We start from the raw sequence: 27379 nt of genomic DNA, 5'->3' as shown, positions 1-27379 counted from the left end.
ATTCATGGCAGTGACAAGCGCTAGGCTTGAGAACAGTGGCTGAGTTTGACAGCCAGCTTGGGGACACAGCCTTAGAAATCATTCAACGATGAAGTGTCCTTGTGTAGAATGAGCTAAAGAGGGAATTTACAGTTTAAACATTAAACATGTTGCTTAGCTATTAAACAATTAGATTGTTCAGTCCTTAAGAGAGGGAGATCAGTATGTCATCTCTGGTTCTGGGTTTCCAGCAAATATACCCAACAATGTCATTTTACAGCGATACCCAGATCACCTGGAATACAAGTAATGGAAGAAAAGGAAAACAGCACAACCCCTCTCCAGGCAGCTCTTCTCGATTTTGCCTGTCTTAAGAACAGCAGAATTGCACTTTACTTTCAAGTAATGGCAAAAATTAACTTCATGGGTTATTAGCTTTTCTGGGTTGTAAGTGTCCCTGTGGAGCTAGAAACATCACTTAACCCTCCTGCAGTAGCTGATGGCAGGCCCCTTTTTTATTCTTTGGGATGATATTTAATGCTGGTGCCCTGCAGCACTTCAAAAACACCTCAGTTACTTGGCATGCGGCACAAAATGTTTTCCCAGAGCTTTATACCTGAAGCTGCTATAGATGCCTACTCATGGTGAGCAGAAGTGCCTGTGCACACATCAACTGGCTGAGGAAGGCCTTAGGGAGAAGTCTTTGGGAGAGTGTTCACATGAGTGCAATTACTCTGATACCCAGATTAGCTCTGGCTCTGGGGAAGCGGTTGCCCATAATCCTTGCAGGCAGCAGCATATTGCTCCTTCAGAGCTTCATGCAGGGCAGCAGGTTCTACACGCAGCCTCAGGAGACCACCCTCAGAAAAAGCAGAATTCATCACACTGAATTCAGTGCTGGCTGTCTCCGCTCTGCACCACAAACTTATGCATAGCTTCACCACTGCTTCATTCATGGGGATGCTTTTGAAGGTTAAAAACATAGCTATGGTCCTCCCTTTGTGCTTCACACCCTGTAGCCATGCAGCCTGCTGCTTCTGCCACTCATTGAGCTCTGGGAGATTAGGCAGCTGTCAGTACTTGTGCCCTTTCTCAACCCTTTCCAATTTAAAACCTATGCAGACATAACACTTAACATTATAAGAGCTTTAAAACATCTTACCAAAGTTCAGACCTGCACAACTAAATTGCTGCCATTAAAGTGCCCATGTGAGGAAGGCATAATGCCTCTGGTGGACCTGTTTTATGGGGATGGTTGCTAAGCAGCCCTGGAGAAGGCTTTGGAAAAACACATCCTCAATGGACTATTGATTTCATAAATCACTAGATAGCTGAGATATTCTTTCACTAATTAATGTATTTAGAGACAGAGTTATGTAGTGAAGGCCATAATGACATAACACTCAGAAAAAGAGTCTAACCCCTAACAGAAGAGAGATTTTGAGAAATGTTTGTTAATGTAATGCATGCAGGTGAGTTATCGCCTACCCTCCCAAAGAAAGCAATTCTCAGTGAAACGACTTTGTATTTTATAATCCTTAAATCTTCACTGAAGCTATTTCTAAATAAGTAAAAAAGATCTACGTTGCCTCTTTGGTGTCTGCTCTCCATTAACAATTTGAACATCCTGGCTGCAGGTAGCACAGGCACAGGTTTTCCTTGTGTTATTGTGATTCCTGTGCAGCTGCAGATGTTAAGAAGAACTCATTTTTCACCCAAGGTAACCTAAAAGCTTTCTTCTTTGTTCTAATGGAAACATTAGGATTTTTAACAAATTCATTTTAGTAACACACTAATGTATTCCAGCAAGATGGTCCATGTTTATGTCTCCTGTACTATACTTTGGGGGAAAGTTGGATGAAGTTTTTGTCTGTTTTAGAGAGGTGGCTAGGAAGAAGGGTGAAATTTACACTTTTCTTCTGAACCAGGAATAAAGATTTTACAATACTACTACCTGGACTGTGCCAGGGAAAATGTAGAACATATGAAAACTAAATGCTCCTCTGCACAGAGTTAATTTCCATTTAAAAAAAATCAGTAAAATATAACATTTTTTTTATCTGCTGAAAAAATCTACCAAACTAAAATGATACAAATTTTTTTCTTAATATAGATATCATTTTTTCCCTGAGCATTTTGATCTTTTCATCATATTTACTAAAGAACACCTATAACATTGCCTGTTAAGAATTGTAGGAGATACAGTTATTGAAATACTCAAGAGTAACATTTTCCAGAAATGTTTCTTTGATATCAAAGAGAGGTCAGAAAATTAAGTAAAAAAATATGACCTTATGATTTTTAGGGAATGCCTAAAAATGGAGTTAAATTTATGATACAGAGAAAATTCTCATTTGTTCCAATCAGCATCTTTCTTTTTACATTCCAAAAGCAGAGTTTTGATAATAGTAATTAAAATAGGTTTTACAGATAGATAAAGCTGGAGATTATAAATCCATATATACATAGATAAAATATAGATATAGATAAATATTATTTAGATAAAGCTGTATTAATAATAACAGATGATGTACAACTCTGTAACCCAAACTACATCCCAATGTTTACTTAGCAAAATTAAATTGTCTTTACACCTGTATGAACCACCTGAGCTACTGCAAACCTGTGTGGTACGGCGGCTGTGGGTAGCCTGAGCAGTTCCTTGCTCTGGCAGTAATTTCCAGTAGCAATCAATAAATGGATTAAAAGGTAAATGAACTGAATTATGTGAGTTGCCATCTTGACGTATGAAATAGCATGCACTTTGTCATGTGAAATGCTGTTAGCACTGTATCTGGTAAAACAGATGATGCCTGTGAGCAGAATCAAAGAGATGAAATTACGCCCAGGTGCAGATGGCACAGCACAGTGCGGGCAATGAGGCATCGGTGGGGGCATTGTGGGAAGGTCCTCTATGGATCAGTTGCAATCAAACAAGTGCAGCGTACGTGCTTTCTGTTTGTGCTATCATTGAAATGGTGCGGAGTGACCCGACAGAAAATTGTTCTGAAGTGGGAGCAGATGCATTGAGCTGTCAGGGGCAGAGCCATGACGAGACACCATGGCGCCAGGAACACACCTTCACATCTCCTCAATCGCTCTCCCTGGCTGAAGGGATCCCCCTCTCTCCCTCCCCTCCACAGGCAGCTTTGACACTGAGGAATATTTTTCTCCTTATGGCAACATATGGTTATGGCCTCAGGAGAAAGTGCTGCTTGTGCAGGTACCATCAGGGCTGGGCACAGTGCGAGGGGTGCTGGAGAGAAGTGATGCTGTTGCTGCTGTCTCATACAGACTGGGTGAAGCAGAAATAAAGGGAATATCATACCCTGCTCTGCTGTCTCAGGCAAATGTCTGCCCAGATTTAAAGGCCTTCCACTCTTCTGAAACCCTTCAGCATCTGTGGGACCAGCTTCACAGGGCTGGTGGCAATGAAACACAGTACATGCTGCAAACATGGAGAGAAACTCTGTAAGACCTTCAGCACTTTATACTGTACTGAGCTTCACTGCATCTATTTCAACAAGCTCCAAAGTCAAATATGGCCCACTTCCCAGCTGCATCGTGCTATCCTGTAAAGGCAATTCCTATTCGAAAGTTTGATATGCTCATCTATATACTCCATCCATAAATAGATTATTTTGGCATAAGAATAGACGGTATCAACTCAAGTAATTAATCTCAACTCCAGATTTCTTCAGTTTCACAGGTTTTTTTGGGTCTGTGTCAGTGTAGTATTTTCCTTTTTATTACTGGCATGGAAGTTACCAGCCTCAGGATTAATGATGTCTTTCCATCATTTTTTTTTCCCATTTACTAACTTCTTATTTTGATACTATTATTAAAAAGAAAAAATTAGCTTATTTCCCTGGCCCACAGCAGTGTCAGAGATGGTAGGATTTCCATTGCATGTGCCCTTTTAAAAGTTTTGGAGAGGAGAAAAGTAAGAGGACAAATAATGGCAAATATGTGGATGGTGCCCCAACAAAGGATACATATTCCTCTGTCTGGCAGAAACTCTGTGACTGTAAAGGCATGACCTGGGTGCCAAAGCATTGCTCTGTCTCTGCCAGTATGCAGCAGCCAGGTTCTCTCATCCGTCACTGCCTACAATGAGAAGGACAGCCATGAAGAACATTTTCCGTGAGAAGGGACCTTCCTCCACTTTTGTTTGTCTCAGCACTTTCTCACCCTAAGTCTTCCTTCCTCTACTGTGGCAAACTGAAAATCCCCAACCAGTTCACAATTTCCAGAGGGTGGTCAGGCAGCCAGTGGCGGTCCAGTTCCTTGCTCTACAGCCTATTTCTGCAGTGACTATTAACGGGGATATGAATCCCAGAACAGAGAGGGATTATAAGGTGATATCAGAGAAACAGGTCAATGGCCCAGTATATGAATAACAATATTTACAAGGACCTCAGCCAGCTTTCTTTTGCTGATGCTTTTTCATTGGCATTATTGAAGATAATTCTCAGTCCAGTGCAATATCCTGCAGGCAGATGGTAACCAGAGAGGATCTATAAACACTGCTCTTAGGAGAGCAGGTATTGACACTTTGATAACTGTATTTTTCAAAATGGCTTTTTTCATCTGCAGGAAAATCATAAAATGAGACATGCAAGTACAATTACAGATTTTATGATTTTAGACTGATTTAAATTTATGAGTTACAGTCTAACTTGCATGTGAAAGATAATTCTGTGTCTTTCATGGAAGGGTCACACCTCTCTTCTTATGGATGGGCTTTTGACCAGGACCAGGAGATTCAGGAATGAACATTTTCCTTTTGTATTTTCTTTCCATATGAAGTAAATATCCTCAGAATTTGCAATATTTATCTGTTTCTCTTATTTCAGAAAATCTAATATAACAAACAAAAGGACCTGTGGTGTTATCACATACAGGTAGAGGGTTAGATGGTGTAGACAATGGTTTGATATTCAAATGTGTTTTTATGGCTGACTTGTAGATAAAATAAATAAAAACCTTTTATTACTGTCATGTTTTAAAATTTGTCCTTAAAACCATAGGCTTGGTGCCCTATTTTCAGGCTTGGGAGGGAGGGGGAGAGGTAAAAGACAGCTATAGATGCTCATCTACTTGGTTCTGAGCTTGAATTTTAACTCCCTACAGAAACTGTAGTCACTGGTTATTTTTTGCCATTTGGGGAAAAAAGGAGAGCTCCTACTACCTGCTTTAGGTTTATTCGAAGTCACGAAAGACATGCTTTGCTATAGAGGCACGCAGAATGATGTGCTATAAAGATTTTATGAGTTTGAGCTTTGGAATACTGTCTTACTCATGAGTAGTGAAGTCACGAGTAAATCATGGGTGAGATTCCATTCTTTCAGGAAATACAGATAGCTGGTGCTCAGCAGTATCTGATGGAAACAGAACCCAGAGCCTTCAGGAACAGGATTTTGCCAATCACATGTTTAATATTGGCAACACACACCCACACACCCATGTAAATACATTATTAGTAATATATTTATATATGCACACAGCAGAATATATGTATGAACACATATATGTTTATACAGTGTGCTATTTTAACTCTGAATTAGCAGAATGTAAATCTTGTAATTAACACAAACAGGATTGTGCCTATCATGTGTTTGATAGGGGGCAATATATGGGTAACATTTATGCATATTCTATATATTATGTAATACTATATTACGTAATATAGGGTGTATTATGTATCATCTATTATACAGTATATAAGATATTAAGCGTGTGTAAAGCCCTTCCCAAATCTTCATTCACAAATTCAAGCCATCATCATATAAGATATTGTAAAGTATGTATATGCATATATATAAACCTATATACATGCATGTATACAGTTAGTTCTTTTCACTCTGAAAATTAACAGAATTTAACTTGTTTAGCTCCAACCATTAACTCTATGTATTTATATATTAAATATATATCTATGCTTAACACTAATTAGTGGGAACAGAATATTGTCTTTCATATATTGGGTAGCAGCACTTTTCCTGTATTTGGTAATGGCAGCATCTACATCTATATCAGCATCTACATCTATATACATACATATGCCTATACATGTGTAAAAGTATGTAAAACTTCTTTATTAAAATACATCTACAGATCCATATGTATATATACACACATTCAGACACAGGGGTATATGTATATATATATACATACATGCCTAGATAGTCTATGTCGACATATGTAAAAAGAGACTGTATATCTAATAGCTATCTAATATACATATCTTTGTATATAGAGACTGTATCTAAGCTACTTTTAAATAAATGTATATAGAGACTATATAGGCATGTATGTATATGCATATACAGGCATGTACCTGTCACGCAGCGTGTCTTAACTCTCTGCATTGGTTTATATGAATACATATCTATATGTAAGTATGTGCGTTTATATGACCGCACACAAATCGCTTTCAAGGCACTTTGCAGAGACAGGAGTACGCTCGCAGGCGCGTTCTCCTCCGCATGTACCGGGGGGTAGGAGCTGGTGCCTGGGTGCCAGAGCACCCCTCGGCGCTGGCCCTCACCCGGCCCGAGCACCTGCCTGCGGCAGGGAACCGGCCCGCGCCAAGCTCCCCCGCGGCCTCCGACAGCGGCTGCGGACCGAGGGGGCGGCGGTGGAGCCGGTCCTCGGCTTTGCCCAGCGGGGGCGGCCCCGAGGGCGGCTCAGGGGGGAGCGGGACGCCGCGGGCGGCCGGCGGCGCCGGGCCCGGCCTCGCCCAGTCACCGGGGAGGAGGCGGAGCCGGCGGGGCCGCGGCGGCGACAGGTGCCCGCGGCGGCGGGATGGTGGCGGCTGCGGCCGGCGCGGGGCCGTAGGGCAGCGGCTCGCCGGTCCGGGGAGCGGGGAGGCCATGGGCAGCCGCTGCGGCCCCCCGTGTCCTGCCGCGCCTCGGCCCCTGGCGCTGGTGCCAGTGCTAGCGGTGCTGGTGGCCGGGGCGGCAGAGGCGAGGGCCACCTCGGAGAGCCATCTGCCCGGCGCCTCGGCAGTGGGCACCGGCACTCCGCCGAGCCCCAGCGGCACCACTTTCGAGGAGACACGGCTCCACGTCTTCACCCTGGACTACCCCCACGTGCAAATCCCCTTCGAAATCACGCTCTGGATCCTGCTGGCCTCCCTCGCCAAGATCGGTGAGCGGGGCCGTCGGGAGACTCTCCCTCCTTCCCTCCCTCCCTGCTTTGCTCTGTCCTCCCCGGCCGGCAGCGGCAGCCGGTCCGGTGCGGTCCGTGCTCGGGTGCGGGGCCGGAGTGTGATGCTCTGCGCGGGGCGGGATTCCCGGGAGTGATTTGGCTGGTAGGAAACCGGGTTTTCTCAGCTAGGGAACGCGCGGGGGAGAAAAGAGATTCCCTCCAGCCCTCTGCGGCAAGGCGTAAACCCCGGGCTATAGAAGACTCTACAGCCCAGCGCTCACCCCGTGCGCCTCTGCCTTTTCCATGAGCTGTCATTTGAGCACTGTCTTCTTTTTCTTAAAATAACGCCGGATATAATAATACTTTAAGAAACAGAGGAAGCAGATCGATGCAAAGCAAATATTTATGGGGATAGAGTAAGTCTCCCTGTCCTACTTTCCCACCATTCACCTATGTCCCGAAAAAGACAAAAAAGCAGTGCATGAGTAAGGAAGGCCACCTCTTCCCTCATGTGGAAAATACATGTATTGCATAGTTTCACTGTGTTTTGTGCAGCTTATATATAATGTTTTGAATTAGCTTTCTATGTTCCAAACAGAAACATGAGTACAATGTAATCATCTAAAGAATGGCAGGTAATGGCGTACTAGAGAGCTATTTAAAAACTGGCACATCTCTGTAAGTGATGAACTTTGTATCTTACCTAGAAGGTAATCTTAAGGTAAGACATAAAGGCGTGGGAGCAGCAACAACAAAAAAGGTTTACTCATACTACAGTTGTTTGATTCAGGACTCTGATTTTGCAGTGGAGAGTAGAGCTCCATAAAAAATTATGATCATACTCATTCTGATAAAACAATTTAATAAAACATGCAACCTTGACTTCTGATGATAGTGGTATTTAAATAGACTGTGTCACATTCTGATTAGTGATGAGGTAATTAGCATTCTGCAAGAAGAAAGATTTCTACTAACCTCCTGTCAAGGCTGGTGCTGTAGTTGGGGGCCTGATCCTCTATCCAAACAGCACACTATAGCGTTACTACTTTCTGCAGAAATGTTGCATGTTGCTCACATTAAGGATGCATGTATCTTGATACATGTATTATAACACATTGAAGATGCATGCTTAGTCCTGAGTATGTATTTAGGTGTTTGCAAATCAGAACATCATATGCTCAAGTATAGCATGGACTCTAGTAGCCAGAAAATACAGGGTTAAAGAACTTAACCAGCTGAGTATTGTAAAATTGCTCTGGCTTGTGAGTATGGATACGGCAAGAACATCTGACTAAGCTAAGACTAGTGAAAAAAAAAATCTGTTTTATTAAAGATTACAGGGAAGCTATTTGAAACATGTAGACACACAGACATACTCAATAGTATATAATTTTCTGTAGGACTGTATTTTCTGACTATTATGATATTTTATAAGTGCATAGGCATCTAAAAAGTAAAAACAAAAAAAAGGTTACTTGACGACTTTAATTTTCTGATCTGGCTGCAATGCAGTAAACAAGCAAACAGCACAGATGAGGGAAAACTGCATATAATGTTTAAACCCCTTCAGTTGAACCAAACTAAAGCTAATGTGGCTAATCTAGGGCATGCTGCTAGAAGCGTGCGTGCGCTAACCAATGAGGGCTGGATCCAGGAGAGGCCCTAGGTGTGGCAGTGCTCGGCTTTGCCACACCTATCTGCAGGCACCCTAACTCCAGGACTGGAATTAGGAACATCCAGTTCTTTCTCCTGGAGCTCTGTCTGTGATTCCTTATCCAGTGAGTGCATCAGGTAAACCTTCCCAGGACAGACTTGTCACTCCTAAGCCACATTCCTACAGCATCAATTTTTCATTCGGTTGTGCTTTGTTTTGTACTGCAGGTAGCCCCGATGGGCAGCTCTCTAACCACCAGATACAGAAATGTCAGCTCTGCCACCTCCCACTGTGTTACAAGGAGTGGGCGGTGTGTCTCAGTTCAGAGAGATGGAGAGGGGTTTTCCAGCCCATCTCACTGCTGATAGTCCCAAGAGAGAGGCCCTGTGAGAGAGGAGGCTCTCCAGTGCATTCCTTTCCCCAGCTTTTCCTGCTGGGCAGCACTGGCATCTAGCCCCTCATGCCAAGCAGCATGAAATCTACCTCGAGACTCATGCACTGCCCAGGAAACTTTGGTGCTTAATCTGGCATCACAAATTCCTTTCTGGGGCTAGGCACTGAACGCTTATGCTTGGCACTGACAAGTAGCAAACCTTTATGAGTGGAGCCCTAAGGTCTTTTCAGCGGCAAGGAGCCCAGAAGATAGGGTCACATTTAGTAACAGCTCTCACAGTGTGTGAAGGATCCCAAAAAAAACCTTTATCGCAAAACCTGTGTGTTGCCTGAAGAATCTTTTTGAACAAATGTGTTTTTGCAGAAGGGCAGTTTTACTTTAGCTGAAATGTTCCAGCATTTCCTAATTTTTATAGTGAGTTTAACTAAGAGGTTTCTCAGATCCTGGCCGTGATTGTGTCATTGTAGGCTAGGTTTAGAGGGGGCAAGAAAGACATCATGAGAAAGGAAAACCTGAAGCTGACAAGCAGAGCTTAAACATTTTGACAAGGTACATTTTCGTGAAGACATTAGAAACATGGTGCTTTTTATTCCAGCATAGAACAAGGGCACATTTTGAAATCAATTTTCAAGAAATTCCCTTGAACAAAATTATTTCCTGGCTACCTCTACTTAATATCTTATGTGTTGATACAATATAGATGGTATGTTACTCCATGAGTGTGTTAAGTGGGACCCAGTGCACCCAAAGTATGCTTCAGTGTCTAGGCAGTGAGAGTAGCCTATTTACCTCCCAGTTTTGCTTAATTCTTGTGCTAACTGATCTAGCAGATCCAGATTCCCATCACTTCTACATTTAATCACAAATGCACAATTAGAAGTGTTTCTTCTGGGAATTGAGCTGATATCCTTCCAACACCTCTCTCCTTAAAAATGGCTTAAGCTGTTCAGAGGGCCCTTAGAAAACTCCCTTGTAATCAGAAGTACAGATCTGAGTGGCATTTCCAGCATCAGAGAGCACTGGATTTCACCCAAGAAGGAGGATACCAGGACTCTGCAGACTTTTAGCTTGAAGAATATTGAACTTGCATTTTAGGCAGATTGCCTTCTGCCCAAAGGCCTGAGGGTAAACATCTTTCATGCTGTTGAAGTTGGGTCACTGCATGGTCAGGAGCCCCAGAACAGGGTCAGAAGAGGGGAACATAGTCGTAGTCCTGGGTTCAGCATAAAAGTCTGAGTTTTCATGTACTGCAGGTGCTTGTGACCTAAGTGCTTGTGACCATGTGGCTGCTCCTAGGGTGCTTGTGAAAATGTGGTTGTAGATCTTTCAGAGCAGGGAAGATGTCCCTCATCTTGCAGGGCACCTGAGTCTGATGGATGTGCATTGGATTCTAAATCCAGCTCTCTGCCCTTAAATAGGAAACCACAGCATCTCCCTGATCACCTCTGAATGCTTTGCATGGAGGCAGGCAGTCTTTCAGGAGTTTTGGTGCTGCTTACATGGATAAAAAGCACATTTAATTTAGTAGGAACCTTTCCATTACCTTTAAAGATGAGGTGGAGTCACAAAAGTTCTGAGAGGGTATGAACTTTTCAAAGAGTGACTTGTAAAGAAGAAAAGAAAAAGATTTTTATTTTTATATTCTCAATAGAAATTTCGTTGCCATTGTGTGCCACCTGGATGGGACAGCATTTGCTTACATTAAAAGCTTTTACAAAAATCTCCCCCTCTTCAGTTTTTATGGAGAAAATGATTTAAGGTATTTTGAAGGGCTTAAAAAAACTTTTGTCAAAATCTGTTTACTCAGGGGAAATTTCAGTCACTGTATTGGAAATTTTGGCATCCTGCCACTGCAGAAACTAAGACAAACCATAAAATTTTTATGTGGAAGTGGCTGAAAGGTGAAGAGTCAAGTCTTCAATTCAAATCCTTGTATTTCCAGGGTCAATGTCCTGCCAATATATGATATTGGTGATTCCAGTTTCAAAGAATGACAGAATTTGCCAGTCCTTCTAATGAGTCACATAGGCCGTGTTTCTAAGTATTGAAAAGAAGTCGTGTTCATCCAGAAAGGAAAGAAATGCAGCTTGAACTCCTTACTTTATAAAATAGCTTTAATAGTTATAGAATACACAATTTAAAAAAAATGTAGATTAAAACAGCTTTCCCCATGGTCCTTCCTAACCATTTGTTTTGGCTGGTAGTAAGTTCAGGCTTTCTTTCACTTGGAGAAAATCTGTGATGAAAGGAGAATTAACAAAATAGGTGTTAAAAGATACAGAAGCCTGAAACTGGGAAATCAGATGTGAACTATACCAAACTTACACTGGTTTAACTGTTTCCATGACAGGTGTGATTTTTACTGAAATAGTTTTACTGAAATAGATGCCCGTTATTACCACACCCAGTGTTTCCATGCAGCTCTCATTTAAAATGATTTAAATGCTTTTTAGTTAGGCAGGAATTGTGGGATCTTGTGGGTGTGGATAGTTTTCTATATAATTATGTGGGCCAAATATAGATAAGGAGGAGCCTGGAAAAGATTGGCATCGCCAAGACCTGGAATGTGACCTTGGTGCATAAGGTTCATCATTCCATTAGACCGGCCAGAGTAAGTTCCTTCAAACTTATCCCATTCATTACCAAAATTATCCTTACAACAGCCAACTTTAACAAATAACGAGAATCTTTAAATCAAAACTGCATAGGTTTGAGAGTTTTGGTAGGCTAAGGAACGTTCAACCATTAAGTCCTCATTCAGAACCTTTTTTCAATTCATTTTTTTCAATACTTTGCACAGATTTTTATGTGAGACTCCTGATACTTCTAGAATGAATATAATACAGAAGAATGAGCATAATAACATAGGCTACAGCTTACTGTCACTTTATGGAAAACATGCTGATTCTTGTGAAATTAATTTGGAGACGCCTCTAAAATTAGGATAATTGTGTCTGTAAATGCTTCCTCATGGTGGCTGTGGAAGTGACCATGGGTGACTGGGTGCAGGTCACACGTACTAGTTCCCCTCCCTAGCTTTGAGACTCTAAAAGACTTCTAAAAATGAAATGAATGTACTTTTTAAACTCCTTTGTGAAGCTGTGCGTGGAGGAAGGGGTGGTTAGCATGAGTATTTTTTTCCTCTATCTAGATGTAGTTTGCCCTAGAAAAGTGTTTGGATTGTGTTTCTGGAGGGTTCCACATTGCAAAACACCCACACTTCCACAAGCAGAACACTTGCACAGAGTTGCTGCAGCCAGCGTAGCTAATAAATGGAATGTCTATCTACCAAATTGTCTCTCCACCAAATTAACTGAATTAACTACCCTAGCCGACAGATTTGCCTTGACCTGCTGTGGCTGTCCAGTTCAGTCTTTGCAATGAAAATGGAATTGCTCTGTGATTGATGCTTGTTTACAATAGAAGCTAAGGTAACAGAATCCAGAATAATGTTTTGGATTCTGTATAAATAACCATTTCATTTTCTTGTGTTTGAATTTCCTTTGAAGGCTTTCATCTCTATCACAAGTTGCCCTCAATTGTACCTGAAAGCTGTCTCCTTATTCTGGTTGGATTGCTTCTTGGTGGGATTATTTTTGGAGCAGAGGAGAAGTCCCCACCTGTAATGAACAGTGATGTTTTTTTCTTGTATCTTTTACCACCCATTGTACTTGATGCTGGATATTTTATGCCAACTCGTCTTTTCTTTGAGAACTTTGGTACCATATTCTGGTATGCTGTGGTGGGCACGCTCTGGAATGCCATCGGCATTGGGATGTCGCTTTATGGAATTTGCCAGATCAGTGCATTTGGTTTGACTGATATCACACTGCTGCAGAATTTGCTCTTTGGCAGCCTCATTTCAGCTGTGGATCCTGTAGCGGTGTTAGCCGTTTTTGAAAATATTCATGTCAATGAGCAGCTTTACATCCTGGTGTTTGGAGAATCTTTGCTGAATGATGCTATCACTGTGGTAAGTTACTTGATTAATTGATAAAAATGATAAATGATTGCTTGCATGCCACTCCACTATATCTCTTTGTATCTGGTTATTACAGTTTGCTAATAGACAGAAGTCAAGGAGTGCTAGTGTATTTATGTAATTCTCTAAACTTCAGATTTAGAAAGTATGGTAGTCTTACTACACCAGAGTATCATATTTGCTCTACGGATTTTCCTACCTGATCTCTTTAGTTTCTGTATCTTTGAATTCTGTTATTTCTGTAAAGTGAAACTGGAGGTTTTCCTCACCTGCAGAAATGTCTTTGGGCAATAAAGGAAAAAGGCACAACGTGGGGCGTCCCAGCATGTTCACAGGAGAATGGACAAATAATTGATATGACACAGGACACAGTTTTGCATCTACTCATCCAGTTGGAAGTACCCTGGGACTACCAATACATTTCTCACAGGCTATAGATGAGATAGGATGGCCATCTGGAAGCAGTAATTTCTAATCATTAACTAGCTGAACTTGGTTTGTGGTTATGACCTAAGGGCATCAATCTTCACATTCCATTAACACCCCAGTGCCCCTTATTTGTACCTGATGACAACATGTCTCGGACATTACTCCCATTTATCCATGCCTTACTTGAAAACCTGCCCATGACAGCTATGTCTTGGCATACTTTCTGTTTTGTGGGACATGGAGATTCAGTTTTTCATATGCCAGAAGGATCAGAAAGATTTATTAATTGGGTCCGCACCTTCTCTGTCTCTGGCACTTGCTTCTTAATCCTGTTCCAGTCTATGCACTGTTGTCCTTCAGTTTTCTCTTTTTCTAGGACTTTGCCTCACGTGCTTAACACGTGTGTATCTCATCCTTTAATCTGAGCCTTTGTACTGACCATTTCTTGTTTGCCCATGGGGGTACTGTTTGTTGGGAGTACTGTGTTTTTTTCACTTAGGCTTCATGTTGTACCTGATTCTCTTGCTATCCAGTCATCTGAATCACCTCCTCTTTTATGGGCTTGCCTTACAGCCTAGCTTTTCTCCCTAGCTTACAGCTGAAACTGCCTGCCATTATTAAGCTGGTACTTAAGCCAGTCCTGAAAATTAGTGAATGTAAATACCAAGTTTCAAAAGGCTTATCAGTTCAGCCATGGCTGTGTCTGCTCACTCCTAACAGCCACTTCTGTGGTGGAATTCTACATACACATTTTTCTGGGGCAAGAAGGTCTGTTTTTATGTGAATATAAAACTTTTTTTGTGTGTGTGCATGTGTGTATTTTTCCAATCAAAATAACTTTTTTTCCAATTGCAAAAATCAGTCACCTTTACACTGCAGCAGCAATTAATCCAGCAGGATTTGCTAGGAAAACACTGCATCTTGATGAAGGAATTATTCATGCATCCATAACTCAATTGCAAATTACTCCAAAACACCATTTTTATAGGTGCTGGCATAGCAATTTAATAATCATGATGCATGGCTTTCCTGTAGGTGTCATTACTGCCTTCTTTGGAGGTAGTCCTTTCTGATGGCATGCTTGCCCAGATGCCCTAGCACAGGGGTGGTATTCTGAGGAGTTGTAGAGCCAGCCCAGTAATTCACTGGCCATACATATGTTCATGAGGGAGTGAAAGGAATTTAGAATACCTTTGGTCTTACTTCCTAGCTATCGCTTAAAGGTAGCACTTGGCAGAAGATCAAGTGATTTCCACATGCTAAGCAGTGGTCTGCTAATGGTTCCTTGTTATGATTTTGCACACCTGCAATCATGTGATTATACTTAGAACATGATCCAGGCCATCACATAGATTGCCCATGGGGTGTCCTTAAAAGACCTGGCACCCCATGCCCATAGCAGTGCTGCCAGACCAGTCCTTGCTGCCAGAGTTACTCAGCTATCTACTCAAAGGAGATGCTGTTTTGTAAATACTGTCTCTTTATTTGCCCTTGCTGTGTTACTGGGACAGCTGATAAAACCAGCTAGAAGGAAGAGCGCAGAACCTTACAGCTTTCATCTGCTGGAGCCCTTGAATTTCACCTACCTTGACAGGTGGCTCCAGTGGGATGCAGAGGCAAAGCAGAAGCCGGGATGAATGCGGACAGGCCATCCACAGAAGCTGCCTAATGTCTACAGCCACTACAGTATAAAAAAACCCAGGGGCTGCACAGATGGGCAGTGCAGAACAGTGTGGCTTTAGTAAACATGCTTTCAAAATACTTTAAGCCCTTCTTCCTCCTATCCGCTTGCACTACCTGGCTGCTCCTAATAAAAGCTTTTATTAAGATAGCAGTGTCATCTATGCTTTCTCTTTTCAGAAAACTTGCTACCACACCTGCATTTTAGGTACAAAGCGAGATGTGTTTTCTTAGGAATCTCAGCTCTTCTGTGTTTCTCAGATGGTCTTTCATGCCTGGTAGTTTTTGTGATATGCCTGTGCATTTGAATGATCCTTATTCCCCACTGATGGTATTTTGGAGCTTGAATTTGGCTGAGGACAATGCTTGCTAGTTGGCTTCATGTTCAGAGTTGGTGTGTTAGTGAAAGACTGGGTCAGTAATAACTAGCACAGTGATATTAAATGGCAAGATCATGTTTTGAAGTGGAGTGCTAGCAGTTCAAATTCCAGTTCTAGGTTTAAAATCACAAAGAAGGAGCCAGTGTAATTACAATAATATTATTCCCATGCTAGAAAACATTACAACAGTGTGCTATATTCTGCCTCTGCTGAAAACATGGTTTTAGAGTGCTTTAAAATAATTTCAGAATGAAAAACTAATATTCTAGAGCTGATGAAAATAAGCAATTAGTGTCTAGGTAGAACAGAGATAGTGTGAGACAAGAGTAAAAAGAGACTGTTGAGTAATGCTTCTTGGTGTAGCCTTCAGTGAGTTCAGCTGAAGGATGATGAGTAAGTGCAAATCTTGAGCCTGGAAAAAAACCCAACATTCTCAAAACAAATGCACTTCAAATTGTGACCAGAGTTGATATTAACTCACCTGAAAGTTTAGAGAGGGCTGTAAAACTGAACTGCCATAGAGTAAAAGGGAAGTGAACCTGATTTTTATCTCATTTACAGCAGTGTAAATAAGGAACAATAGGAATGAGATTAAAATCATGTTCATGACGTTCCATAGACTTAGCTGCTGCTTCTGTCATGGCGGTCTGGTTTTGATCCGAGGCACAAAAGAGAATGTTGCTTTTTTCTGTCAAATAATTTACGACAGCAGATTTGGGATTTATGGAGATGTCTGTATGTGGACACAACAGGCTCCATTCTGTTCGCAGGGTGAATACTTTGCTGTGAGGTTGAAGTGATGTGATGGAAAGGCTATTGCTTGAGTAGATCAAAATTATATGCTTCTTTACAAGCTGCTCTTAGTGGCCTTATTTTGAAGACTTGCCTTTATATATATTTATATAGTTGCTTTTTAAAATATAAAAAAGGCTGTTTAAAACTCCACTTAAAGAAAATAATAATCTTCCATGATGCATACCAAAGAAGTATTCTGCGAGATCAAATTCTGTAGATGTGTTGAAGAACAACATAACTCTGGGGTGTGAAGAGCAACATAACTCAGCAAGTAACTCAGGGGGAACTCCTTTTGTTGCAAACAGTGCAACTCAACAGTATTTTTTCTTTAGTCTATGATTCAAGGCATCCTGGGAGTCTGTGGACTGAGAGGTCCTTGTAAAGTGACCAACAAAGGCACACCTGTTGCCAGTAGGTTTAATTCTGGGATGCTTAATGCAAATCCATAAGGCCCACAAATCAGAACAAGGTGGAAAAACAGCATAGCCTATGACATTACTTTCCTGCCCTGCACAGGACATAGTAAGAAGGAACAGAGCAAAAAGACCATGAGTCTGCATCAGAGCAGCAAGATGAAGGGGTTTGTGCAGGTGAAAAAGGACATTACACCCAGCTGCACTTGTCCTGAGGGCATCATTGTTATCAATTAAATAGTTCATGCTCCTGCTCTTGTCCTGTTTGTTGCTTTGCAATGAAAATGACTGGTGGACATGATGCGTTTGATTTAACCTTTTTCCATTCTTGCTCTGGAGTATATTTTTTTCTTTTCTTTTCTTTTTCAGTTCCTTCCTTTCACTTAGCACAAAGGACCTATAATAGGCCATGCCTTTGCAGTAATCTATAGTGAGAACTTTTACCTCTGTAAGACCAATTTTGGCCAAGAAGAGCCACACAACTTACTTTCTGTCACATGAGAGAGAAGACTGAAAACATGACAAATCCTTCCCAGTGACTATTCAAACACCTACATTGTTGGCACAATGCAAGTACTGATAAAACATTGTTCTCTCAAATGCCATTTCTGATAAAGAAACTTATTAGGTTTACTAAGAACTCCAGAAAAAAAAGTGGAGGTTTAACTCCTGCAAACTGTCCAAGATGTTTAAAGTGTTTATTGTGACCCCAGTGGCTTAGCCTGTGAACCCGCTGTGACATGAACAAGTGCCTACAACCAAGCTTAAATCTGTACAAGTGACCTACTTAGCGATCACAGTATCTCATGGCTAGGAGCATACATGCAGCATCAGGCAATGCTTAAATCTCCCAAATAAGTCTGCAGATGGGGAGACCCTTTAAGGTTTCTTTAAGAGTAAGTGATTCCATTGTTTGTTTTGTAGTAACTGAAATACTTGATATTAGAGAAATGTGGACTTCACATCATTCTGTTTCCTGTGTAAACCACAAAGGCTGTCTGGCTAAGAAAATATGGTAATCCCATGGACTCTGCTTTGGAGGATGGTTACAAACACTTTGAAAATTAAACTGGGGAAACACATAGTAACAGGTCTTTTAATAGGAACTAAATCCCAGTCTCTAGAAGTAGTCTGAAGTTTGAAAAATCTTTGAACTATTGGATTCCTAGTGGTTAATAAGGAATTAGTTAATTAATAAGAAATTAAATAGAGAAAGAGTACTTCATGGATGCTGTGTTTCTTGTTTCATGTTTCTTGTACTCCTTGGGGTTGGTCACTGTCCATCATCTCTCTACCTCACCCCATGCCAGATAAATCTGTATGATTCAGTTCTGCAGCTCTCAATGTCTTATGTGGATCAAAATAAGTTGAAAAGAACTTAATTTCTTGATTTTTCACTGATTATGGAAATGTATTTTTTTCCTTTTTTATTTCTTTTATTTTATTTTAATCTCGAGAAAATCTGAAATGGCCATTTGTGGAGAAATTAGAAGCTCTGCAAATAAATGGATTTAAAGAAAGATTAGATAAATATATGCCTCTGGCCTGCAGAATGGCATGGGTTAAGAAACCTGTCCCATTTGCAAAAAATTGGATTAATTATATTTGCCATTTTTTGTGGACAGAGCCTTGGGTGACTTGGTTTAATGGGAGGTGTCGCAGCCCGTGGCAGGAGGGTTGGAACTAGATGATCTTAAGGTCCTTTCCAACCCTAACTGTTCTATGACTCTATGATTCTATATCGCCCTGATATTTATGGTGGACAAGTAATATGCCAGAAGTAAACAGCAGCCTATCTTAAAAGTGAGCTCAAGATAGATAAAAACATTCAGAATTCAACATTGAAGCAGAAGAATGTAAAAGCATAAAGGGAACATAAAAGTTCAGAAACATAATGTGCTTTCTTTTTCCTCATAGGTCCTGTACAATTTGTTCAAGTCTTTCTGCCAGATGCACACAATTAAAGTTATTGACATATTCGCTGGGATTGCTAACTTCTTTATAGTGGGGATCGGTGGAGTATTGATTGGAATCCTTTTGGGATTTGTAGCAGCCTTTACCACCCGTTTCACCCATAAAATCCGAGTGATTGAGCCACTCTTTGTCTTCCTATACAGTTACTTGTCATACATAACAGCTGAAATGTTTCATCTCTCAGGCATCATGGCGTAAGTACCCCAAACTTCAGTAATAATAGGACTCAAGTAAGAATATCAATAGAAATTGCAGAGTGGTCTAGGTTTTGCAGACTTTGCCATATGGCATCATTCCACCATGCATAGGAGTGATGCTGGCTTGAGGATTTCCAGCCTGTCCCCTCTCGTTTCCATCCCATTCTCTTGGCTTGCCACCACACCAGCTGTGTCACTAAAACTGGTCATGGCATCACACCATAAACCATATCTTTGAAATGCTCCAAGTTCAAAATAATCCCTTGTATTTTCAGTGGAATTATTCTTAAAACAGTTTGGTGACCTGTGTCCTCATGTGACCCTACAACTAGTCATAAGGGCATGGCTGAGGGGTACCCACAGTGATGTAGGGGCAGCGATGACTGGGAGGGAGTGGTTGTTGGGATCTTTGTGAACTGGCTTCACTTCTGATGCCATTGTGAAACTACATATTGTGAAATTACATCTTAACACTTAGTCATGTGAACATCCAGTAAGTACCATTCAATAAAGACAATATATATATGTCATTAAAGCAAACTCCTGCTGGATTACAAGCACAGTAAGGACTGAGTGAATGTAAAATTTCCAGAGTCTAGTCCTATGGTAATATAACCCTTTAGTTTAGTATCTTCATACGTGTGCCTGTGTGTTACAGTGCTCTCTGTGTACATCATTATGTATAAAATAATATTATTCTTCCCACTTCCAACAGATAAAAATGTTTTCACTCCTGCTTTTTCACTCCTGGGCTTCGGCCAAGAGAGAACACAGCCTCTAGCTTGATCCTGTTTATACTGTAACAACCTCAACTTTAGAAAGAGCCTTTATGACATTTGATATACTTAAATGGTTTGCTCTGATTCCAAGTAATATTTTTAAAGGCCAACCTTCTTCAATGATTTTGTATTGTTCTAGTGGCAAATATGAGTCATTTAGGAATTAGGAGCATAGCTTTTTATGAAAACTCAGATGTTACTTCTAAGTATCACTAATACGGATAAAACCTTGTTTGATGATTATCTTTTAGGAAAGTGAATGACAGGTTTGGTATCATAGATGTGCCAGTATAAGGTTTTCTGGGACTGGGAAGCAACTTACATGGACATTTACAGCTGATGATTTCAGTGGTATAAAAATAGAGCTCTGTCATGAAGCGAAAGGGGTTAGTACTTTAATATAAGTAAAGAGCTAAAACATTGCATGGGTTTCTTTCTCTGATATAAGTCTAAATAAAGCAACATATGCATCCACTTTAACCAAGTTCATAAATGTGCCATCTCTTTCCCTAGCTTCTATTCATAGCATTTGTGTGGTTTCTAGTTTCCTCCACTTCGTAAGTCAAATGTCCTTGACATCCTATGATCAAATACTTAAAGGGCTTCTAAACCAAAAACGTGTGGCTAAACTGTACGTGGAAAAAGATTGTGGCGGTGTGCATGAAAATACTTATTTGGATATGCTGCACGCAGGGCACACTGGGTCAGCTGGTGGGTCAGTGGACCCATTGCATGCCAGTGCCTGCAACCAGCAGGTCGGTGCTTCCAATAGCAGTAACAACCTAGCAGTTTTCGTTTGCAATCTTGAATGAGTGCAAAACCTAAAAGGAAACACAAAGTATTTCTTTTCCCTCCAACAGTGCAATAGAAAATAAGTTATCTCTAAAATGTCCTGTACATTTTTAACTCTAAATGTATTTTGTAACAGCTAACAGAGCTGGATACATCAGTAATGCTTTAGGGGGGAGCAGGAAGGGCTCTCTGCAGCCATATAGTGTCTCAGCTGTCAAGAGACGTAAAGCGTCTCCCAGCAGCGTTGCCAAACTCCTGTAATCTCTGCATCCACTTGGCGTAAATCTGCCTCGTGCTTTTCACATTTCACTGGGCTTTGAACTGCAGAGAATATTTTGCTCTGTGTCACAGTACAACATGCATCAGTATTGAGTTCCCTGTCGTTTTCCGCAGTGAGTGACTCACATCAGGATTGCTTGGGACTGACTTCAAAGTCAGTACTCCTTTGAGCATGTAGTTGGACCGAATGACCTTGGAGCGTCCCTTACAACCCAGATTATTTATTCATTATATGCTTCTGTGGCCATTTATAGTTTAGCCTATAGGAAATAATTGCCTGATCTCCCCTTTCTCACCCATATCCACGAGTCTGTTAAACTACTGATTCCCACTTCCTGCATTAGCAGGTTTGGAAAGATACTCAGCAAGATCTTGTGGTTACCTGTTGTGCCATACTTTAGGGGGAGAATATGAGCAGCAAAGTACAGTGTTACCAAATAGGAAAGATACACCAAGTGCAAGTAGGAATTCACTGGCAGAGGAGTAGAGGGGAATGTAAGGTGCTTGTCCCTCTTTTGATAAGTCTGTATACTCATTCTGAGAACAAACAATTCCTGAAGCATCCCTGTATAACCCCAGCACCAGATTACCTGTCTGAAATAGTGAAGGGACTGAACCATGTCCCTGTGAGCTGCAGTGAGAAAATCCTTTTCTGAAAGAGATGAAAGAGCTTCTACCTGTAATTAGAGCCAGGTTTGAATCAGGATCAGGGGTGTAAAACATACAGATGTAACTCTGAACTTTATTTGCTTGCTTCCATTTCTAATTACAATGCTGCATTTTCTGCTTACTAATTTCTCATAAAGGCTGTGATGCAGCAGAACTAATCATATATGTTCCTTTTGTTTTTTGGTTTTTTTTGTTTGCAACAGTGAATTAGCAGGCTGAAAGGAACGAACATTGAAACTACTGTAAGTTTAGTAGGTCAAGGAAACTTGAGGATTGAACCTGGTGGCCTAGTTTATTGCAGTCATGACAGAAACTGTACTGTTTGCACAGGACTTTTATTCTTCAGAAGCACTGAAAGCTGCAGGTTAATTGCAACTGTTTCCCCCTCCCCATGCTTGACCAAGACAACTACCTCAGGTCACAGAAGCAGAAGCCACAATTAATGTATGTGGTTAAGAAATGTAAAATAAAACACACCTAAGCTTTTGTTTTAATTATGTTGATAACAAAAATTTAGTTTGGGAAGAATGCATCATAATAATGTACATAAAATCTTGCATATTCAAAGAAACTCATATTAAACTCTAACACTACACTGCCATATTATTTTCAAATTGAAGAGAATTCAACAGGGTTAGGTTTTTCTTTCTCATGTAAATTAGTACTCTGAAGAGATACCAGATTCATAAAGTGAGCAGTGATTAGCTGTGGAATTTTACTGAAGAGTAACAAACAATGTACACACTATTTGTTATACTGCTGAACCAATTCATCAATTAGTTAACACTAATTTAATGAATGTAAAATGTGTCTGAAAATAATATTGTAAGATTGTAAGAGTGTTGTCCCTTTAAATTCTAGTGGTTAAGCATAGTAGATGTTTTAAATTACAGCTTGCAAAGATCCTGATTAATCTGGTGGCAGATTCTTATCAGACATCTATTTACAGTGTCTCCATTACCTCAGGATCCAAAAACAAACCATGTCCAGAGCATGCTTCCCCATTCCCCAAGCTGTAGGGCTTTCCTAAGTGACTATAATCATGAAAACTATTTATTTTAAAAGCTAATAAATAGTACTGAGTGTTTTGTAGTGCCTTTGATGCAGACCTGACAGCCCTAATGCTTTGGGCAGTGAGCTGCAGCTTTGAGACCCTGAAACTGTGGGTCTGGAAATGGCTGTTTTGCAGCCTGCCCACTACATTCTTGCTACATTGCATTTGCTGCCCCTGCACTTGCCAGCTCCACTCTGTGCACAGTTGGCTGGAGGTAGCTGGGATGCATCAGACTTGTTATACTTGTGCAGATAAGCAGTGCATACACAGGAGAGCTGTCATGACATAAATGGAAATATTTGTAGGTCTGTCAGTGCAACCTGTGGTTTGTGAAAAGCTGGTTTGCCACTGAATATGTGAGTTCTGAACAGTGAAAAGTGTTAAATAGATTTGAGACCCTTTACATATGCTTTTGAAGCTGGTCACCAGAGCTATCTGTAAACTGAAGAACCTGGGAATGTTTGACAGCTTCCGGGCTTGGGTGCATGTCCTACCAAGTCATCAGTCTTTCTCAGGACAGAATCCATGCATGGCCCAGGTCCTCTCCCACTTTCTTCCTGACATAGGCAGGCACACATGTTTGTGGTATCTATGACAAATACCCAGCTTGGGAAAATGTAAGGTAAGAACAAGGAGGAAAGCTGTGAAGAACATTGGCAGTCTGTCGGTATTGTCAAAAATGTAGGACCTCCGTTGTCCCAGCCATATGCTCAAACTAGAAACATTACCTAAAGCCACTGAGTGTTGCAGGGAGGAAGCTCACATGCTTATCTAATCTGCATCCTTTCTTTTCTGGTGGAACCCATGTTACCATGATGAGCTCTGCCTCCCGGGCAGCATGCTACTCTTGGGCCACAGAGGATGTGTGGTCTAAAAGGTCTTTTCCAACCTAAATGATTCTATGAAATGCAGATGGGGCTCTGTGACACTTTTAGTCAAGCTTCCCTTCTTCTTAGTCTTGGAGTTTGCCTAGGGTTGGACCTAGTTTTTGCATGGCAATGGCTGTTTTATTTTGTGCTGACTAGATCTGCAGCCCTATGCAGAGGCAAAGCAAACAGTGGCCTGAAGTGGCAGAAGATGACAAATTATCTGTAGCCTTGCTTCTTAGTTTGTCTGGGAAGAGGAGCTGACTACTGTCACTGAGGAGAGGAATGGTTTAGTGAGACAGTTGCTGGTGGGAAGCGAGGGAGACTGTCCCACAACATGCAGTTTTGAGGAACATCCTGTCTGGTGCTCCTCAGCAGCAAGAGAAGCAGCACACCATTTTCCAGGGCTGCCCCTGGCTCTCCTCAGCTCTGCCTCATTCAAAATACAGAGTTTGTGTGACACCTGCACAGATCATATGGATTTACTATAGCAAAACTCCATACTTGATGTCTTCTCAGAAAACTCCCCACTGTGGAAAAAATCTCCTCTGCCCAAAACTGTAGGTTCACCAAACCTATATGTTTGAGATTGGTTATGGAATAAGTTATGCTTTTGTATTTTAAATACAACTATGGAAAAGTGAATAATATTCTGTAGTTATGAGAAAGACAAAAAAACCCCACTAAAACAGTGAAATACAGGGTAATGTTTGTCTTTCAGGATTACAGCTTGTGCTATGACCATGAATAAATATGTGGAAGAAAATGTTTCTCAAAAATCCTATACAACAATAAAGTATTTCATGAAGATGCTGAGCAGTGTCAGTGAAACATTAATCTTCATCTTTATGGGAGTGTCTACAGTTGGAAAGAACCATGAGTGGAATTGGGCCTTTGTTAGCTTCACCCTCCTTTTCTGTTTAATCTGGAGGGCACTAGGTAAGCAATTACCAGTCCATGCATCAGTATTCTTTTCAAGTGAAACTTTTTATGTCTTCTGAAGTAGAAAATACAAAAAAATTAGACTGAGTCCCATCATCTTATAAAAATGGTTTTATTATTGCCAATGCGTCCTAGATTGAAGGGTCAACTTCCACCTTCTACCCAAAATGGAGCCCCAAAATTGGTCTTGTCCTGACCCTGCCCATTTAAGTCAGAGGCAGTCTGCTGTATTTGTACATGCATTAAGTACACGTATTTAAATACAGTATATGAATTTAAGTAAATATTTGTTTTAAAATAAGCAAATTTGGCTTAAAATAATCAGCAGTTGTACAACAATTAAGGCTCATAGGGCTTAAACCTGCCCCTCACCCCAGTTTCATCTGTAATGATTCAGTCCCTCCATGTGTCAAGGCAGCTCATGTTCTGATCTGCCTCTGCACCCCTTCTTCTAGCTCCCAAGTCTCCCTTCAGTGCAGAAATCTGGATTATATTCCCTCCTGCACTTGCAACCCCACAATACCTTATGCTGAAAAGCAGCCAAGAAGCCTGACTGCTTCCTATCTCCTCACCCCCAGTCTTTACCTGCCTTTCCACCACAACCCTGGAGTCTTTGCCTTCAGTACACCAGCATGCTCTGGCTTCTTTTCCCTCCATCCCCCATCCTGCATCCTTTTTATCTATGCAAGTAAAATCAAATAAGTGAATAAAAGTTTTCAGGGTTCAAAGCACAGATTGATGGAGGTGACAAGCCAAAGGGTTCAAAATCACCTGAAATCCTATTAAAAAATAAAAGGAGTCTTGGTCTATACTGACACTGAGAATTATTGCTGTTCTAGAGGTGCAGAGTCTAGCAGATAGCTGTCTTGTGGAGATTAATTAGCTCCTTCAGGTCCTAAATCCAGCTGACCAAAGATGGTTAGCTCACTAAATATGTTCGATATTCTGTAGGCATTTTAAATTTTTCTTCCGTGGTGTTTTCAAGCTTCTGCATAATATTTCATTTCTTCAATAATATATAGGTAAGAAGCAAATAAAGTGTTTTAAAACAAATATTAGCATTGTAGAGTATTTCTGTGTAATTTAATTTACTTTTCTGGTTTGTTTGGTTTTGTTTTTTTCCTTCAGGTGTTTTTGTTCTGACTCAGATCATTAATGTGTTCCGGACAATTCCTCTCACTTTTAAGGACCAATTTATTATTGCCTATGGAGGCCTCCGAGGAGCTATTTGTTTTTCACTTGTATTTCTGCTTCCTCCTGCTGTGTTTCCCAGGAAGAAATTGTTCATCACTGCTGTTATTGTGGTGATATTCTTTACTGTTTTCATTCAGGTAATGCCTTTTCTCTTGCAGACCTCTTTCTTGGACAGTTTGTAAATAAGCAGTGGGCAAAAATCCAAATGTACTGGAAGGAACATACTTGAAGGTACTCTCTGTGGTCATAGTTTAAAAGAAAATGCTATGCAGACTGCTGACAGGTAGCAAAAGAATGCCAGATATTAAGTACCTGTGCTAACGTGTAAGTAGCATTAAGCATTTAAGACCTAGTGAGATTGGAATAGAGATAAAGCATAATCCAGGTACAGCCCCAGCACTAATTCCTTGTTAGAATATTTAAAGTTGTGTGTTTCTCAGGAGTTTGTGTTGGATATGGTGCACAGCAAGCAGGGGATTGAAGGCACTGAGAGATGAACTGGACTGTTTGAGTCTAGGTGTTAGGCAGTGATGCTGCAAACGAGCTGGACTTCCATCCAAAAGTACCAGGTGTGCAGATGAACATAAAGAACTGGCCTCTGGTGTCAACATGGCCATGGAGGCCTGGTCAAGAGTGACCAGGAGAGAGGGAAATGATTGAAACCAGCATAACGTAGAGGAGGCAAAGCCCCACAAATAAACATCTCAGGGTAGTCATTATCCAGAGAGGTGAAAGCAATGTGAGAGGCTAGTACATGGAATTACAGGTCTGTGGGAAAAAAAAATTAGCCTGTCTTTTAAATGGATAAATGTGCCATGGGAAGTATCTGTGCTTGGGAAAGGGGAAAAGGTGGCTGGAGCAGCTGGAAATCTGTTAGTTGACCTTAGCATGTAAGCTGTAAAAATTGATTTTGGAGGGTAAAATAATTTCAAATATAGACATAAATGGAATGTGTTACGAAATGCAACATGGTTTACCAAAGGGAAGCCTGATACCATTCTTTAATAAGCTGGTTTTTATTGTAGAATAATCTCATCCAACTTCACTATTGTAAAATCTTTGGGGAAGGGGACTATGTAGGATATCGTTAGCTTAACTACTCATTAAAGAGATGTTTAGATTGATATTAGGATAACTGTAAAGTTAATGAGGAAGGGGCTGACAGTTTTTCCTTTAAAGGGAAAGAGAAGCACATGGTACTTTGGGTCAGAAAGATCTCTGGGGATCTCTAGTCCAACCCTATGCCCAAAACAAGGCCACCTTCAAAGTGTGCTTGGGGCCATGTCAAGTTGAGTTCTGAATATCTCTGTGGGTGAAGATTTCCCAGCCTCTCTGGGCATTTGTTCTAAAGTTCAGCCTGGGTTCCTGGGGAAGGTTTAGTTTAATATTCTCATTACTGACCATAGCACATGAACACAGAAATTTTTTATTGCTCACATTTCTTGCGTACAGGCTTTGGAAGGTGTTCTTAGGGTGCCAGTGAGATGGGGTGTTGTGTAGAAAGAATAACTGAGAGATAATATGGTAGAAGCAGAATAAAATTTAGCAGTAATAAGTGCAAACATCTTGCTAGGACTCTCTTACTAGGGATTTCTCTTATGAAATGAGAACCTTTCATTTGGAAAAAAATAGGGGAAAAAGCCACCAATCGATAATGGGGTAGAGTTTAAGCCACCAATACCATGGGAGCAGAAGAAAAGCATATCTGATCTTAAGACATACTGAGACAGATATTTCCACCAGAGAATAGTGTCATGTTCTAGAGTGATCGTGGG

At 41.0% G+C, this 27379-nt stretch overlaps 1 protein-coding gene across 1 annotated transcript in view; it reads left to right on the top strand.

The window, feature by feature from the left end:
- Positions 1–6854: 6854 nt before the first annotated feature.
- The window catches only part of SLC9A2 (solute carrier family 9 member A2), a 32197-nt gene continuing 11672 nt past the window's right edge, over positions 6855–27379 (top strand). The window contains exons 1-5 of the mRNA XM_013129575.3: positions 6855–7131; positions 12689–13152; positions 18776–19026; positions 24190–24407; positions 25539–25741. Of these exons, the coding sequence (XP_012985029.2) occupies positions 6855–7131; positions 12689–13152; positions 18776–19026; positions 24190–24407; positions 25539–25741 (1413 nt within the window). The remainder of the gene's footprint in view (positions 7132–12688; positions 13153–18775; positions 19027–24189; positions 24408–25538; positions 25742–27379) is intronic.

Source organism: Melopsittacus undulatus, chromosome 2 (genome assembly GCF_012275295.1).
Source record: "Melopsittacus undulatus isolate bMelUnd1 chromosome 2, bMelUnd1.mat.Z, whole genome shotgun sequence".
NCBI classification, from domain to species: domain Eukaryota; kingdom Metazoa; phylum Chordata; class Aves; order Psittaciformes; family Psittaculidae; genus Melopsittacus; species Melopsittacus undulatus.
Note: the sequence above shows the minus strand (reverse complement) of the source record. Positions and strands in the feature narration are given on the sequence as shown.